General features: G+C 38.3%; 1 protein-coding gene across 5 annotated transcripts in view; it reads left to right on the forward strand.

Annotated features, from left to right (window-relative positions):
* Window positions 1-465: 465 nt before the first annotated feature.
* The window catches only part of LRRC7 (leucine rich repeat containing 7), a 547,026-nt gene continuing 528,397 nt past the window's right edge, over window positions 466-19,094 (forward strand). The window contains exon 1 of one of the 5 annotated variants that reach the window (XM_032870085.1): window positions 466-1,197. In XM_032870085.1, coding sequence (XP_032725976.1) covers window positions 1,196-1,197 — 2 coding nt within the window. In that variant the 5' untranslated portion in view covers window positions 466-1,195. The remainder of the gene's footprint in view (window positions 1,198-19,094) is intronic. The other 4 variants (XM_032870083.1, XM_032870080.1, XM_032870084.1 and 1 more) reach the window with 4 other exon arrangements.

Below are 19,094 nucleotides of genomic sequence, written 5' to 3' on the forward strand. Positions count from 1 at the left end.
CAGAGGCCCGGAGCCGCTACAGCCGCGGAGTCGTCCGCGCTGCAGGACGCCGCGCCGCGCCACTCCAGCGCCACGGGCCGGTCCGGCAGCAGGAGGAGCCGGTGGCGGAGCGCTGCCAGGCACGGTGCCTCGAGCACCTGCCTGGGGCACCGTGGGCGACGAAAGGAACCCAGAGAGCTCGGCCTTTTGTCCCGTTCTCTAAAAGCAGCTTGTGACCAAGCCCGGAGGAGGCGAGCATTTCAGTTCTCCGCCGGACTGGGATTTTTCTTCTCACAATTTGGGGGAGCCCAAGTAGAGGTCAGAGGGGCAGGGGAGGATCTCAAAAAGGGGCCGAGGGCTGTGAAAGTGGGCACCCCCTCTTATCGCTGGAAAATCTCCTTGACATTTTTCACACTTTGAAGCAGCTGCAGCTGGTGTCGTCGGAAAAGGGGGTGGGAAAAAAGAGAGGGGGCGGGGAGAGCGGGGAGACACAGCCAAGAGCCACGAGCAGCGTCTCCTCGCCTGCCAAGCCTGGCACCTGTGCGCCGAGCCACTGCACGCAGGAGGACCCCCACTCCGGGCGAACCCCGGGCTTGAAGCCACCGACACCCAGTCTCTGGGAAGCGGGTTCTCGCCGAAGGTACCTGCAGCCACCTACAAAGACCGCCGCCGTCGCCTGCAGACCCGGGAGCGCTTGGCTCCTCAGAGCCGCGGCTGCGCCGGGTCCCCGGGGATTCTCGCCCAGCAGCAGGCAGGGTGTGTTAGAGTTGGGTGCAAGATTCGCCTTTTCTGCTCGTCTTTTCTCCGCCTGGAATTTATTGTCTGTGGAGCCTTCTGGGGGTGGGGAGGGAGCTTCGCCTCCGCCACCGCCGCGGCCGCCGCCGCTGCGGTCGCTAGCGCGGCGCGCAGGGCAGGCGGAGGCAAGGGAGTGAATGCGCTCCTGCCTTCCCGGGCAGCGCTTTGGGCTTCCCCTCGGCCGCTTCCCGCCGGAACCTCTCCAGCGGTCCACCTGAAGGGCACCAGCATCATGGTCTAACGCGGCACCTGCCTGGAATCCCCTTTCTCCTGGTCTTCTTCCACCTACTCCACCCCTCCTCTCTTCCTGCGAGGACCCTCGTGCCCACTCCACTGCGGACCCCCAAACACTTTAAGGAATAAGCGTTGGCAGCTGCACGATTCACTCTCTCCGAAACCTCATGGGCAGTTTCTCCCGGCGATGTGAGTAGCACACTCTTGTTTCGTGTCGGGGAGGAGGGTTGCGGGGGGGGGGGGGTCGCCGTTTGTGGCCTCGGTGACAGTGAGAGCCCGAGGTGTGGGACACAAGCGTCCGCGGGGAGGGGGGCGGGGGTGGGAGGACAAGAGCCTTCAGCGCTCTCAAGGGAGCTGCTCGCGAGGTGGCCCGCGGAGGCGGCGGGGATGTGGTAGGTTGCGGAGCATTTGGAAATGGGTGCTAGCTGTGTGGGTGCATGGGAGCACCGAGTGGCCTGGGCTGGCGGGAGACCCTAAAGGGTTACATACTGCGAAAAGGAAAGGTAAAGAGCGAGTGTTGGGCGCCGGTACTGGGACCATTGATCGAGCTGAGGTAGTCTTAGCTCCTCTTTATTATCTTGGGTATCTTCAGTGAGCTTTTTCTCGGAGGTGTCTGGAGGATGAAGCGCCCATTTGATCGTCTCTCGCTATCTTTCTCTTTCACACACACACACACACACACACACACACAAACACACTTGTGGCAGGTCGCATTTGTTCCTTTATCTTGGACGGTGTAGCATTACTGTTTGATGTCCGTTTGTTTGGAAAATGCAATTAGAAGATTTTATGCCTTGGGGATTGAAGGGAAAGGGTGGGGTTTGGAGGATGGAGGAGAAGAGGAGTATGACAGATTGGAGGACAGAAAGAAGTGGGGGAGCAATGGAGTGAAAGCTTTTCCAGAGAGTCAGGGAGAACGATACCTCTCTCCCCCTAAGCCAGAGAACTCCTGCCCACACATCTCCTTTGTGTTGAAGCTGGTGAACCTGCACTATTCCCAGTCCCAGAGCTGGGGCCCCTTCAGCATCTTGCATCCTTCTCTCAGACTCATTAAGGATGCAGGACTAGTTTCGGATCCTAAGATGAAAGAGAGGGGAGCACATTAACATTACGGTAATCATGGCATCCTGGCTCACGGACAATTAGATTGGTTCCCGAAGGTCTCTAGTCTTACTGTTTGCCGAGTCAAGCATGCGGGTGAGGGGATAAGGGTTGAACAAAATGCCTTTAAAAATAGTGTGACTTCATAACGGCGATGGCTGCAAAACTGCTTCATTATACTACTTCTTGGCCATCAGAGCTGAATAAAGGACCCGCCTCCGCCCTCTCCCTCACTGTCTCCTCCCCACCAAGTCACAAAGCGAGCGGGCTGGGCGAAAGGGCGCAGCGCCAGGCAGAAAAGGGAAGGGGTCACTTTCACAACTCCCGGGAATCGGCTTCAGAAAGGAACCATCTGCGACTCCCACGTTCCTTTCGAAGTTCTCCTTCAAAAGGGATTAGAAATGATGCGGGGGGGGGGGGGGGGTGGGGGGGGGGTGGTCAGGGAGGCATAAAGGTCCTCCACCTGCTCTTTTTGATTACTTTCCCACCACACTTTAAACACATTGAGTTTACCTGCAGTGGTAACTGGGTCAGTACGTAAATATGTGTACCTGTCTACGATGAAATGTGGCTGTCTTGATAGATGAAAAACAATTTCGTATGTGATCGCATTTTAACCTTGGCAAAATTTCTAAGCACAATCGAGATTTTATAGCGTGGGCGAGAAGAGTGCATTCCAGCGAAAGCAGGACACGTGATCTCTCCGACGGGAGAGATACAGTATTAGGAACTCGGTTTTCTTTGTTCCAGGCTGAGCCTATGTGATGCTCAGCATCCGGTCGCTTAAGTCCTCCAATTAGAGGGAAAAATAATAAAGTTGACCAGGGGCGAGAATATAAGGTAGAAGAGCACAGGTAGACACATACCTATGAAGGGCTTGAACCTTCTCTGCCGCCCACTTCTCCGTTTTTACCGCCCACTTCCCGTCCCACCCCTCGCCCCAGCTAGTCCCCTATTTAAAAGTGAGGCATTCCTTCCGGGAGACGTGGCAGAAAAGTTCTTCAGCCCCGGCACACGTGGGTTCTCCAGCGCCTCAGAACCTGCTGCTATTCGCAACAGATTCTGCTACCTCCCCAGCCCGTGTCACGCCTCCATCCAGGCGTCGTCGAGCTGACTTCACCGACTCCGGGAGAATCACCCCAAGATCTTTTTGCAAAAACAGTAGACGAGGGTCAAATCTCTGCTTCCTGAAAATCATTAATCGCACCTGGGCAAGAATGAGAAAGTAGGGATGTTAGAATGCTTTTATTTTCCTTTGAAAATAAGAGTCGTAGAGCTAAAGTATATTGAAATGAGTGGGTAGCAATATTTGCACTTGGACTCCCGGGGTGATGTCTGAAGGCCTGTGAAATATTCCCGAGGTGTGATTATTTATTAATTTAATGGAAGTGGAACTTGTTCTAGACCCACGATTTAAATAGAGTTACCTAACCTGGAGATTTCTTATTTCCTTTTTCGCTCCGTGTTTTATAAGCCATCTTAATGGGATGAAGTTTTTAAAATGTGGGCTATTTCTGTACTATACTGCATTGCATCATATAATATGTGGTGGTAGGGAAAGCAGAGTCAATTTCCATGACATATTATGAAGTGAGAGTTCTTTATACATATTTTTTTATACTTCACTGTCCAAGAAAAGATGTGTACTTACCATGGCAACCCTTCTAGTCTCCATCACGTGTGCCTGCACATATGCAGCTTCAGAATTAGAAACAACTTCTTAAAGAAAGAAACCTGGTCCAGTTACAGTAGCCATGTTTTATTCAGAATTTCAGCACTGCTTTAGGCTGGCATTAAAATTTTCTTAATTAAAATCTTATAATACTTCCTTTTGTAGGAAGTATTCCTTTTGTTCTTTTAATTTTTCTGCTTCCTTTATAAAATACAGAACATAGCTTGAAGTTTTTGTGTGTCTAAATTTTTGTTTGCTTTGGAATTAAAAAAAATTGTGAAATACACGTAAATATACTATGAATTTTTATCATTTCTGAACATCATTAAAAAACTATTTTACCCATATGGTGTTAATTCCCAGGGGTATTTCTTAGTTCTCTCTTATTTGCAGTTCATAGTGCATGGTAATATTGATATAAAAACTTGGTCTCTTTAATCATGACTTAAAATGTCTGTCCTTTACAACCTTTAAAAAATTTGAAGATAAGCTACATTTTAACTTGACTAATTGATAACTTGATAATTGATGTATCAAAATTACATCGTAGGATGACTGTGGTCTTAACAAAAGAATGGATCACACATTCCATGATATTATAACTTCATTCCATGTCCAAATTAATAGAATACACAAAGACTAACTATTGGTGAATTACCACTTGAATTATTTCTGGATTCTTCTTACATTTTCTTCTTTTGATAAATTATTTTATAATTTTCAGAAAATTCTTCATTTAAAAAAATATATGCTATTCATTGAGTATAACAGTTGTAGCAATCACACCATCAATAAAAGACATTATTTGGAACATTTGTTCTCTCCAGTAACAATGACTGCTTTGTAGAGTACTACCCATATTCTTTTTTGGGCCACTCTAGTCAGTCATGTTGTCTCTAGGAAGATCATTAATTCAAATCTGTGACACAGAACAGACCTTTAGTTTGTGCCAAGCCAAATGGCCATTAAGTAGTTCATATTTCCAAGGAAATGACTTGGAGATGACTCTAGGATCTTCTGAGAACCCTGAAGTCTTCTTCTTCTTCTTCTTCTTTTTTTTTTTTTAATGTTCCATCTCTTAAATCTAGGGGCCACATCACTATTTAATGGAGAGTTTTTAGTACCTCAGGATTTAAAAAAATTGAATTTTAATATTAAAATGTCAATTTGACCATATAGTATAACAATTAAATTCTATTCTGAGCACACACAAAAGCAGACAGGGGAGGCAAAGATGGTAGATTCTGCATGTTTGTTAAAGTACTGAATTGTGAATTGTCAAGGAAGACTCAAAAGTGGCACTGTAAATCAACAGTGTTTGGAAGAGGATGACCCCAAATCAATAACATTTTTCCTTTATGAAGTTTTTAGGCATGTTTGGTTAATCAGGTTTGAATCATTACAAATAGTCATATTTTATAGAAAATGCTCTAGTGAGTTATCCTGAAGTAGTGAAAGAGGCGTAAGAAAACCTTAGAAAAGTAGTTTTCTTACTTCCAGAATTAACATGTGATCTTTGGTAATATAATTAGTCTCTTTTAATGCTATAAAATTGAGGTAGTAATAATCGCTGATTTATAATTCTAGTGCATAACCAATAATAAGACAAAGTGGTGCATGAGGAGTGATTTGGAAATACTTTAGAGGAGTGGGACATAAACTTTTTGATACAAATCAGTTCTTTCTATAGTAATGTTTGTGTGGGGGGTGTTGTATATTGTGATGGCATAGTATATATTTAAGGTGTGCCATTGAAAAAGTTAAACATATCTATTTCCTATCTTGGAATTAAGTGATTATGCTCAGAAATCCATGAGCTTTTGTGATCAGAAGCTATTCTTTGTCATCTTGCTTCCCTTAACATAGTGCATGAACTGTAATCATAATTATAATAGCATCTACCAATTATTAAACACCTATCATAATTCAGATGCTTTACTTCAAAATAGTCATAAGATGCATTATTATCACCATTTGAAAGATTACAGAATTAAGGTTCAGTAACAGAAATGACAAGTCCACATCACACAGCTAGAAAGTGATAGAGCTTTATATCTAGATTTGGTCTCTATACCTTTTTCTTTATACTATGCTCTCTCCCTCATAAACATAAATTAACACTTGTTAAATGACTGAAATCTATAGATCATAGAGTTATTCCTAGTAAATAAAGAAAAATTAATATTTTGAAAAAGCTTTTCAAAGATATTTACATATTTGATGATAAAGCACTATATTACTTTTGTGACCACAATTTAATACGGTACAGAAGATCTGCTGCTTATCTTCCTGGTAATTAATTCATGACAGAAACATTTAATAAGCTATTAGAATCTGTCATATAAATATACATTAAGGAGGTTTTCAATAAAGCAAATTTTAAGTCAAGAGCTGTCATCTCTACTTTGAAACTGTGATGATATATTTGATATATAATCCCCTGAAGAGGTATGTGCTATTTAAATTATTAACCATAATAGAAAATTATCATTTGTTATTCAATGACACATGGAAAAAATATTAAATAAATTTAATAACCTGAAGGATTTCCTGCATATACTTATTTTCATTACATTGTTCACTGCTTGATAAATTACTTAAAATCTATACAAAATTATTATTTTACTTTAATACACATGAAGGCAATTGCAGTTACCACAGATGAAGTATTGGAATTTATGTTAGCATTGACATGATCTGTTTAAATATTTTAACAATGGAGTAAATGCTTACATTGTTAAAAGGAACTCATTTACTGTCTTCTTAAAGATGTGGTTTCTTCAGTTGTGCCAGGGTATTTTTGCCCTATCTGAAGTTCAGTAAGATGGAGAGCATATTTAACATCAGAAGATAGTGATACCATGCCCAAAGTAGTAGCATAACAAATTTGTTAAAGAACAAGGGAATTGTAGAACACGTGTGTGTGTGTGTGTGTGTGTGTAAGAGAGAGAGTTCAGTTAGAGATAATTGAATTTTGTGTTATCCAAGAGGTAAACATGTGAGACATTATAAGTTTCAATTCAATTATCGAAAAGAGGTAGCTGACCTGAAAAGAAAAATACTGGTAGTATAAGTACTATCAGTATCATTTGGGAAAGTTTCACAGGGCGAGAGGAAATTTTCACAGGTGCTATGGTGAAACACAGTCCTCGCAGAGGAAATGGTGAGAAAAACAGTTGAAAATGAGCTGTTTGGCTTAACTCACCAAGAAAAATTACAGTTTTTTAAATACTATTATCATATTGAAAGAGATAAAGATAATTTTGTGTAGTGGCAAAATGTCTTATAGATGTCTGGCTGCATTATCAAATTTTTTGGTAATAGCAAGGCAAGAAATAAACTTTCCTGAGATAGTGCTTAAGTGTTATGAAGACTGTGTTGCACCAAAAAGGAGAGTAGTAGACACAAACCTAAAATGTGTCAGGTGAATTTAAAAAAAAAATAAGGTGACAGTGAAACTAAAATTATTTAAAAGTGCAAATAATTAGACTTCTTGAGTAGTAGCTTCTTGAGTATTCTGCAGTGAATATATTCAACATTGTAGCTCTTTTCACAAATGGGCATCTTACAGAGTCATGTGGGATGAAGATACCCCTCAGAATACATATTCTGAGCACTGATACCACATTGGATATTTACTCTGGTGTTATTCTGAGTCAGTGTAATTCAAGACATGAAAAGATTTTCTTCCTTACTTCAAGTGTGATTAATTTCTTAAGACAATTATAAAAGCTATTGTAATTAAATCAAATACCTATTTAAACTTTGAGTGATTGTTAAATATTAGCAATGTCCTTAGGGTAATACCATATTGAACATTGGCATACCGCACACATACACATACAGCTATAATTGCTCCATTTTGCAACACACACAGACACATGCACACACGCAGACACACTCACAGAGCTATAATCTTCTTATTTCATGAGTTCATAACACTTGAGAGATAGCAAGGTCGCTAGTTGGTCCTATTTTACAAAAGAGGAAACTGAGCCCTGCTAAGTTTGTTGTCTTGCTCAAGGGCACATAGCTGTTAGTTAGAGAAATAGAAATACAACCAGATCTCTTGGCTCCTAACCTCTGCCAGTAAAACCACACTCTTGGAACAATCGGAGTCCTTTACATTTGAGAAAAAGGAAATAGGGAAAAGAAGCTTAGTCCAAATAAATCCAGTTAATGATACCAGCCAATATGATGACCCTGTCCAAAATGCATCTCTTTCTCATGTTATTTTTGGCCTGAATTTTGGGCTATGTGTTTTGGATGATCATCTTATCTTATCATTTTGATTTGACTGTCTAGGCAGTTTAATACTATAAATTTAATGTCTATTAGCTATTTTACTTTTTAAAGATACCTTTATTTAAGAAATATGGAATTAATTTCACTCATATTAAACCATTCTAAATTTGGATGCTATGTCCTTTTTAATGAAAATTAAAGTGTTCTTTTAAATTATTGATCTTTTTAATATAATACCCACTAAATTAGTGTTGGATGACGGAGAAAGGTTTAATTCATTTTACAAAAATGAATTATTTCCTAAATTTGCTAATTTCATTAAGGATCAATCACTGAGGTTTCTTACCAAAAAACAAGAATGATTTGAATGGAGGTTAGGACTTTTTATATAATATTGCCTTAGATTTTGATTAGGAAAACATTTTAGTCAAGAAAACAAAAGGTGATACAATTGGAATTTGTGATGCATATTCATTTCTGTGAATATTTTTGCATTACAAAATTACATTTTGAAGTGTCCTTTGAAATAGCAAGTTCTATTACTGTTAAATAGCTGTTTATATAACTCTTATGGCTTACTTCTCTTTCATGAAACAAATTTGAAATAAATACTTCTCACTTAATTTTTTTCTAATGCTAAAATTCTGAGTCTACTTTATCAAGAAGTTTGGTTACTGGGAAATTTAAGGCAGCATTTTTTTTTTTTAAACTTACTACCAAAACGTATTTGCAAAAATAATAAAACACCTTGGAAATTATGATCTCCATCTCTTAAAATATGCCTTTGGTTCATAAGCAATGACATACAGAAATATTTACAAACAAAAGTATTGATTTAACAAGATATACCTACATACTTCACATCTAAGAACCCTCTTTAAAAGACAAACTAGAACTTTTTAGTGCCGCAATGATGTTTAAAATTGAAGAAAAACCATGATGACTAAATTAGTGCATTACATATCAGCACATTAGCTATGCTTTTCATTTGTAGAATGGTTCTTATTCATGCCAGCTTTCAGTGTACTGTTCTGGGACTCGTGGGTGTGATAGAACGGAACATATTTCTGTATCTGTGAATATAATCCCACACACCATTTTACATGACAAAATCTGAATGTCCTAAAACTTGGTGTTAAAGATAAGACAAGATGTCAACCTTCTCCAGTAGAGGATGTGAATTGCCTCCATAATAATACCGTTTTATCTTTCCAAGTATCTAACTTTATTTAAAGAGATGTTATTTAGACGTGTAATACAAGGAGTACGGGTGTTTGTGTTTGCTTCCTTACCTGCTTACTTAACCTGCTTTCTTGCTTTTTCGACATCAACATCGCTAAGATTTGCTTGATGCAGACAATAAACAAGCTGCCCAAACTAAAAAACAGTAGACACGAACGTAGGATATGAACAAAGGAGGAGAGGTGCAAAGGTGAGGTGTTTTTGTACTTTGGAACAGGAAGAAACTACCAGAACTGCAATGCACATCCATTTTCTATGTAAAAATCATAAGAAAACAGTATTTATTAATAGTTAATATGGATTAACAGGATCACATTCTGTCCTGGCATAGGGTACATGCTAATTTATGAAAGTATGTTGGAAAAACTAGGGAGATGGTAATTGAGGATCATTTCTCTTGAAGTCTAAAATGTGCTGGTGGTCTAAAAAAGTTAGAACAATCTTTGTATAAACAGTGTTTAATGTCTGTTTTTCCTAAATATAATGGTATATATGTCAAGCTCTTAGTTCCAGGTACACTTTTGTAGATCCCTCCCTAATCTACAAGGGCACTTGTCTTCTGAGTGGGCCAAGGGCACTTGTTTTCTGGAGCAGTTATAAGGTATATACTTTCTCTAATATTTAAAAATTAACATAAATTCAGCCCTGAAGACATGGTAGAACAGTGACTGCTAACAGAATAACTCTCTGTGATCAGTCTTGAGGATGTCCTTGGCACTCTTTTTGGCTCTGCAAGCCACAAGCCTTGAGGGTGCTTGTCTTCTTTGCATGTATAAAGTTGTCCATAATTTTAAGAATGTGATGTGTTCTTAATCTTCTTCCCCTTTTTCCTGATAGAATTTCTTTTTATATGATCATGTGTGAAAAATAGGAATGCAGAAAAAGACAGTTGAATGTGGATTCGGGGAATATGGATGAACATTTTTTCTTAAATGTCACCTAATATTTTTCATATTATTGCTTAACAATGGGCAAGACAGTGTATTAGTTGGTATAGAAGATAGAATATTTTATTGGGAGTCAAGAATTATAGTCTGATGCTCACATTATAAAAACTAATATGATAGCTTCTGGTATTTGCACTGAAAAGGAAGATAACAAAAAAACTATGCTGCTACTTGAAGAACTGCTTGAAGCATTTTGTGGTCCCTTCTGGATCTGAATCAAGTTAGAAATTTACCCTTTAGCTGAGAAAAGATCATTGTAAAGTTGATCAGTTCTTTTTAGAGTGCTTGTCTGAATGAGAAATATATAAGATGTTAATGTAGTTTAATGAAACTTTAGAGTTCCTTGATGAAGCTTTCTAAAATGGTCCCCCTTTTTAAAAATTGTATGTTTTGTGTGTAGTTGGTCTTTTCAGGATAATTCAATATGTGAATATGTGTCATTCTTAGCATTGTTAAGTAATTGTTTTCTTGAATGACTGTCTCCAAAACCACCACCTATATAGTAGCTTACTTGATTTTTTTTTCATCCCTGGCAAATTAGCTCACAGCATAGTGCAGAAAAAGTGCATGTTGTGCAAATGAATGGTTTCACTTATGCTTCTGAATGCTTCTAAATGACTCTTGTAGGCATTGGTATTCCCTTCAATTTCTTTTTCTCTTTCCTTTCTAAGACCATCATGGGATTTTTAAAAAAGTTCTTATTTATTTATTTTTCAGAGAGATAGAGCACACAAACAGGGGAGCAACAGGCAGAGGGAGAAGCAGGATCCCCACTGAGCAAGGAACCCCACTTGGGGCTTGATCCCAGGACTCTGGAATCATGACCTGAGCCAAAGGAGACACTTAACCAACTGAGCCACCAAGTCACCCAGTATCATAGGATTATACTTCCCAGTTCATCTTTGATGTGAGGCATGGTAAATGTCTTAATTTGGCTAGTGCAATAGGAACAAAAAGTGAGGAGTCTCTTGAATAGAAGAATTTATGACCTTGTATGCTCTTTGTTTTTCCCTGATATAGCAGTTATAGAGGCATGTGTCATGATGTACCCTCTATCAGCATGGTCCCTGAACAACACCACCAAATAAAGTCATCCCTGCACACATGTATTCAATACATAGCATGAACAAGAAATAAAGTAGTGTTAAGATTTGGGGAATGGGGGTATTGTTAACCTTTCACTCATTTACTGAATGAAATTCTAGGGCAGGTGAAATCCTGATGTCCAATTTATGGGATTACAATTATAGGAACATTATTCGAACATGACTCTATTTAGAATTTAATACTAAAATGCATTCTATTTAATGATTGATTAAAATTATAACAATTAGCAAAGTTATTTTTGAAAAACACAAAGGGCAGTCTACTTGAGAAAATTTTAAGGTTTCAAGCACTTTGACTTTCTCAATTTTTAATTTAGTATACACTCATATTTTGGTACACCGGAAGTCCAAGAACTTTGCTACTATTCTTGTACAGTGCAGTCACCCTTCCTCTGATTTGTAAACAAATGAATTTTTTTAAATATTTGATATATATTTTCCCATTCTGCAGATGGTTGGAACAATATTTATAGTAAAAATATACCATATCCATTGGAATCTGCAAAATTTTCTCCATTTGATAAATTTTATTTATGTATTAATTAACTAATTCATTCTAGATATTTATTGTGCTCTTATTCTGTGCCAGAGCCTGTTCTAGTCAAGGCTGATTATAAATGTGACCCCTGTTTCCATGGCACTAATAGAGTATGCAGACATTAAATAATCATTCTAGGGATATAAGAATTTCAAGTTATGCAAAGAACTAAGAAGGATAAGACCAAGGTACTGCGAATGAATATAATAAAGTCTGAGCAGGAGAAGTTCCATCTCTGAGGAGCTGTTATTTAAATAAGACCTCGAAGATGATAGAAGTTAGCCAGGCAAAGGGAGGAATCAGGAAAATTTTAGGCCAAGCAAATGGCATATGCAAAGACTGTAAGTCAGGAGGAGATGGTGTGCTGGAGGGCAGAGTGATTGGAAAGAAGCTGGTGTGGCTGGATATTAGGGATCAGATGAAGACTGGTATAAAATGAGCCAGGTGTGAGCCAGATGATCTCAGGATTTATTGACCAGATTAAAAGTGTAAGTTTTTTTATCATACATCCTATGCAAAGTCATGAAGCATGTTTAAGTGGAAGAGTGGTTATGAACTGATTGATATATTTAAGTGATCATTTGGGCAGCTATGTTTACAATGTATTAGAAGGCCAGAGTAGAAGTAGGGCTTTGTAAATTAGGAGATGTTTACAGTAGGTTGGGCAAGACTTTAAGTTGTCTCAAGCTAGGATTATGGAAGTGGAAAGGAAAAAAGGGGCTAGAGCTGAGATGTGCTTTGTACAACCTATTGGATTCATTGCTGAGTTGATATTGGGAGACGGCTAGTAAGTAAAAGTGTAGTATCAAGACTTCGTGTAAGATTTCTGACAGAAACAACTGGATACACACAGGAACAATTTCTTGTCTGGGGAAACTTGGAGAGGGAGCTAATCTATTCAAGTACAACTAGAATATTGACACTAATATAAAGGAAACTGAACAAGTGGCTGACATATTGAGGAAACATGAATCAGTGCATCAATTTATAAAATGAAAAATCCCTATATAAAAATTACTGGAAATGCAGTGAATACTTTTGTGGTGGAAACAATTAAAGCTTCTTTTTAAGAAAGCTAATATTTTCAAATAAATAATCATTGAGTATGCATTAGAGTGACTCACCTTATATTGCTACCATAGTTTTCTTCTAATTATTCTTTGGCATGAAAAGAAAACATCAGTGCATATCCTTTCCTTCTGAATTCCAGTTTCTTCCATCTTTCTCCATTATGCTTTAAAGTTTGAAAAGAACCATCTACTCCTGATCCTTCTATATTTGGTTTCCTAAAATGAGCAAAAGGTTGTTACCCATTGGTAGCATTTGTTTAAACAACTCATCTCAAGTACTTTGTAGCACCTTGCAGCTCTGTAACTACCCAGGTATCCATACTGTGGACTTCTCCCGGCAAGGCCGCATACATTTGCAAGTTATCCTCTGTGTGCCATCCCTTTCCTAGAGGCCTTTACCTTTATGATTTCCTGGCACGAAGTTTTGTCAGTTAAGACACACTGTAAGTTGCTGCCCAGAGAGTGCATGTATAGGTGATAATCATTCATTCATGTAAATATTATGGATACATTCTTTAGGAATGTGTTCAGCTGCAGGTAACCAACACTTAGTGGCTTAATTGAGTGAGATAGTGATTTTACTCCTTCTTCCAGTTAGCATTTGCAGCGGTAACCAACAAGCCAAAACTTTCAGTGGCTTACAACCACAGAGATTTATTTCTCACTTGGAGATGTGTGGGTAGCCACAATCCTGCTTGGCAGTGTTCACCCAGTCTTCCAACCTCCAGCATCCAGCCTGAAGGAGTAGCCCTTATCTGGGATGTGTTGTTCCTCTGGAAGAGGGCCGGAACAGGAGGCCATACCACCTCATCAAGTTCCATGAAATCTTCTACTCTCACACAGCAATTTTGTGTTCTTTCACTTCCGTTGGCCACAGCAAGTTACACAATCAAGAGTGGTGTGGAAAGAGAAGAGACTAGGATTAAGGCTCAGTAATGCCGTTAGGAACTCTGAGTCTTCTCCAATTATTGCCTACCTTCGTAGTGTTCTCAGCACTTACACTTTTGAGTTTTCCTACCTTAACATAATGGCCTTCGGGTGGACTGGCACCAAAGATGATAGCGACAATGGGTATCAACTGTGAGTTCTCTAGTCTCTCTCTTCTTTGTTTTTTTTTTTTAAGATTTTATTTATTTATTTATTTGACATGGAGAGAGAGATCACAAGTAGGCGGAGAGGCAGGCAGAGAGAGAGAGAGAGAGGAGGAAACAAGTCTCCCCACCAAGCAGAGAGCTCGATGCGGGGTTCGATCCCAGGACTCTGGGATCATGACCTGAGCTGAAGGCAGAGGCCTTAACCCACTGAGCCACCCAGGCGCCCTTTTTTTTGGTTTTTGTTGTTTATCCTGGCCAGCATGATTTAATACAGTAGTACTTGCAAATATGTTTTGGGTTTTTAGTTCTTTGAGTTGAAATGTATTTTATAAATTTCTGAGATGGATTACTTTTACTCTGTCCTGCTATTTCCCTAGCATGGCTATTTTCCTAGCATGTGGCCCTTGGGAAAAAAATAGCATTCATCTTGAAATTTAGATTAATACTAATTTGGTTTTAACTTGGGGAAACAGAATTTCTTTCAAAGTACTGAAGTTTAGTTATGAAATAAAGTTTTATTTTTTTTTATGTATTTATTTTTTTAAATATTTATTTATTTATTTGACAGACAGAGATCACAAGGAGGCAGAGAGGCAGGCAGAGAGAGAGGAGGAAGCAGGCTCCCCACTGAGCAGAGAGCCCGATGCGGGGCTTGATCCCAGGACCTTGGGATCATGACCTGAGCCGAAGGCAGAGCCTTTAACCCACTGAGCCACCCAGGTGCCCCTAAAGTTTTATTTTTTAATGAAAACCTGGAGGATCTGTGGAATGATTTAGATTTTAAGAATGGATATACTTTGGAGTTTTTGAGATAACACTCAGTTGATAAAGCTATAATCTGAAATTCCCTTTAATGTTCAAACCTTATATATTTTATTTTTGTTCGTGTCTACTTTACCTAGCACCTTGAATTAATACCATTATTTCATGAACCATCTTTTCACAAAGAAAATTTTAGTTTTTGTTGTATTGATAGGTGGAATCATTTAAATTGAGAGTATTTCTAATTAAAATAAATTCTTCAAAAATAAACAGATTAAATCATTCACGTTTAACTTCCTTGGGTGTTTTTTTGAAACCACTTGGACTCCTACTTTGGCTGGCAACACAATCTCCACTAGATGAGTGGTTTTCAAACACTTTTATAATTGTGGCACTCTTCTAGCAAATGAAATAGCATAAACAACCCCAATGCATAAAAGACAAGTAAGACTGCTGTGCTTAAAAATTATGTTTTATATTCAAGAATTATCATACCAAAGTATAATTATTTTATAATTCCTCACTTCCTTTTTTAACAGAAAAAAATACTTTACCCCCAGTTGAGGAAATTACAAGAAAATGTAGACATTATTTAATTTCAGCTGCAGATTCCCAACAAATTTAGAGTCAAGCAAAGTCATTTGAATTGTTCAATGAGTATAAGTAGGGCTGTGTTGCGTTAGCTCTTCATTTTTTTTCTTCGATTGTCAAAGGGTGATAATATCCACACAAAAACTCTCAAGAGGGTTTCACTTTATCACACCAATTATCAGTGTGTATTTGAGGCTTCAAGACAGAAAGTATTTGGGACTGCCAATTCTGCCTTTTAATGAATATCTTCTGTGCCCAGCTAAATAAGCAAACTGTAGAGAAAACACAACTCCAGGATAATCTGAAGCGATGAAAAGACTCATTTTGTTGAATACAGCTCATTAGGATGGTTTTGGTTTTTGTACTTGTTGGGCCTTGAGATGACTTCTCTCATCCTAAATATCCTATTGAGGCGGTTTTCAGTTTTTGTGAAAGTGGACTCCAGGCTGAGCAGCAAAAAAGGGCTTCAGAGGCAAAAGTAAACAGAATGATTATTTCCTTTCTCTACTATCACATATGCCAAAAATATTTAATAGTTTTCTGGGGGTCTTCTATTTTAGATAGTGGTTTAGTGACATGCATAGTTGAATTGCAGGCAGAACAAATATATGGGTTTAAAGTTTCTTCTGTTACTTCCTTTCTAGGCAACCTTAGGAAAATTATTTTTAACTCTTACATCATAATTCATTAATCCTGAAAATGAATGTAAAATGTAAACTGCCCATTATAGTTATAGTTGTAGTGATTAAATAATTTATGTAATAGAAAGTATCTAGCACACCACTGTTTCAGTGATATTTTGGACATGTAAGTCACATTTCCTTATCTCCTCTCCATTGACAATAACTTATTGATTTTCCATTTCTTTTGGGATAAAAATAAAAAAGTACTTTTGTTTCTTGTTGAAAAGCTAGAGAGTTACAGGAAAGTTTTATTACATAAGGAAAATTTCATATTGTAGAATATTTTAATCCTTCTTTTTTCCCCAGGGATATATTTACCACTAGTTCAGACTAGATGAAATATAAAGCTTTTGCAAAGATGATAGTCTATAACTTGTGCATACTATATATACATATATATTTGTAAATAAAGCAGCTATTATAAAAATAATTTCCATCACATATGGAAGTATCTATGATACAGACATTCATTTGCACCATAAAGATAAAAAGAGAAGCTTTGAAATAAGCTGCAGGGGTCATAAATAAGTTGTGGGCCATCACAGTAATAAACATTTCTTAGAAGTACAATATGTGATAAAGCACTTGCAGCCTGTTAAATGAGGGCCACTGACCTTGTCAGAATGACATAGCCAGCCACCGGGGAATTCAGAAAGAGCTATATGAACTATTACCAGGAAATACATTCCTCTAAAATTTTTAATTAGCAAACTGTTCCATTGTTTATCTTATATATTTTATGAGATAATGGCTTTGGTTTCTTTATACCACAAATATGGTTAATGTAAACTAGAGGAAAATCTTTGCTTACAAAAATGATTCTTAAAATGAAAGGACTGTGGATTCTTATATGAATTTGTAGAGAATGGAGGGTGATTGTGGACTTAAATCTACTATTGTTTAGTGGAGGTGCTAAGAGCTGATCTGCCATTCAGCCAGGCTTATTGTCTCCCTTTATATTAGATGATAAACCAAAATTCCAAAATAAATGTAAGTTTTTGTCAGTTTAAAATACTGCCCCACTCAGAAGTTGTTTTATTGTTGTCCTTGTTCTGCCTGCCTACTTCCTAGTGTGTAAGAATTTAGTGTATTATTGTAATTGGTCTTTCTGACTTTAGTCTCCCTCACCCATCCGTCAAGGTAATCTTTGTGAGCGCCCCTTTGCAAAATTAATTTTCCTTCTGGGAGAGCTCCAGTAGTTTCCCACTCTTTATAAAAAGTCTTAACATCTTAAGTTGAAGCTCACAAACCTTCAGATTCCACTTACAAGTTTCTCAAACTTATTCTCTGCTCCTTCTTTATACAAATATTGCTCTCTGTTTAAACTGAGCTGAGTTCTCCCAAGAGACCTTGCCTATGTTCCCCCAAGGAGACATCTTGAGGCGTGGGTGGGACAAAGGCTGTGCAGTTGCGTTTGGTTCTCCGTTCTACTCTACCAGTTACGGTGTGAGCTTTGTAGGTCCAAAGCTTTCTCCATTCCCCTCTGATTTTGTTTCCCTCTCTTTCAAATGGGAACAACTACAATAATAACTTCCCTCATGGGAGTGCTTTTAAAGTTATATAGTATAATAGATACAGAGTAACAAGTGAAGAGCCCAGCACTGCTAGTCAAGTCTTAATTGATGCTAGTTCTCATACCTCTTGCTTTACTGAGTACATGCTTTCCCTAAAAGTACCAGTGAGTTGCTCAAGGTCATAGTGAGATGCATATTCTATTGATTATGAAGACAACATGAGAAGAGAGATTGTGTAGATTTTGTGGTTAGGAGCAAGGCTTTCAGCTTTGGCTGGTCTGGAACAGGCTCTAGTGCTGCTTCTCCCCAGCTGTGAGACAATGGACAGATTAGTCTCTCTGAGACACCATTTCTGATCTGTAAAATATGCAAAGTAATCCTGTTCTGATAGTGTATTAGGGGATGACATAATGCATGCCACTTACTTAAAATAATTCCAATAAGTCTTGATACATGTTATATATTTTTCACTGTACTTGAAAAACAAGTCTTCTCAGTTTATTAGATGCCAATGTTGATTTTTTTTAGTCAAACTATTAGTGTAAAAAAGATATTTTTAACGAATGCCATTCTTGGCATTTCAAGTGTTACTTAAAGCTTTCATGTATATTACATATTTCTCTAAAATATAGTCCATTGTCCCTTATTAAGCAATAAAATTAAGATCCTAAAAAATCCCATTCATTGTTAAACATTGGATTTATCATTTTCTAATCATTTCTGAATTCTGAGAAACAAAATGTAAAGTGAGTGATTCTAATTCCTAACACATTCATGCCCTCTTCACAATTGTATCTAAATAATGTAATTTGTAGGAGGTATTATTTTCTTGCCTTTAGTCTGTTTACCTGAAGGAATGCATTGTACATATTTGTATACCTTGATGTCTATTGTCTGGAATGTTTTTAAGTTTGCATGTGTTAAAATATGGTATAATACCCTAGACTACTTTACTAATAGATAATGTCTTCTGTCTTAAATCACTTCTCTTTAATTATTGTTTTTATTGCTTCCTCAGTTATCCAAACCTGACATCCCTTACTTCTTTCCTCCCTTACTTCTTCTCTCCCTTATCAACATATGCTTTATCTTTCCATTTTATGATTTCTAATCCCTAAATAGTTTTCAACTTCCTTTCCCCTCGTGGGTCCCAATACTGCTCTCCTAGTTCAGGGCCTCTTTAGGTCTCCCATGCCCTACTGCAGTGGCCCCTGACTTTCGACTATATTGTTCTTCTTCCATTCCAACCTCAGCGGGGCTCCCTGGCCTTGAGATTTTGTGAAATACCCAGGTCGATTTAGGAGAGTTCTGGTTAAAAGCCATCCCTGACTCCCTGTGCTCAGACTCCTTGACATGGATTGCATATACACCCAGTGACTTCTGCCCTAACTCTTCTCCCATATGCCTTTAATATTCTGACCATTTTGAGCTACTAGAAGCTGCAAAAAATGTACCGTGCTTTGCCCTAAGCCATGGTATCTGCCAGAAACACTAGAAAACTTCTACCTATTTTTTTATATT

Source organism: Lontra canadensis, unplaced genomic scaffold (assembly GCF_010015895.1).
Source record: "Lontra canadensis isolate GAN:19392208 unplaced genomic scaffold, GSC_riverotter_1.0 scaffold40, whole genome shotgun sequence".
NCBI lineage: Eukaryota > Metazoa > Chordata > Mammalia > Carnivora > Mustelidae > Lontra > Lontra canadensis.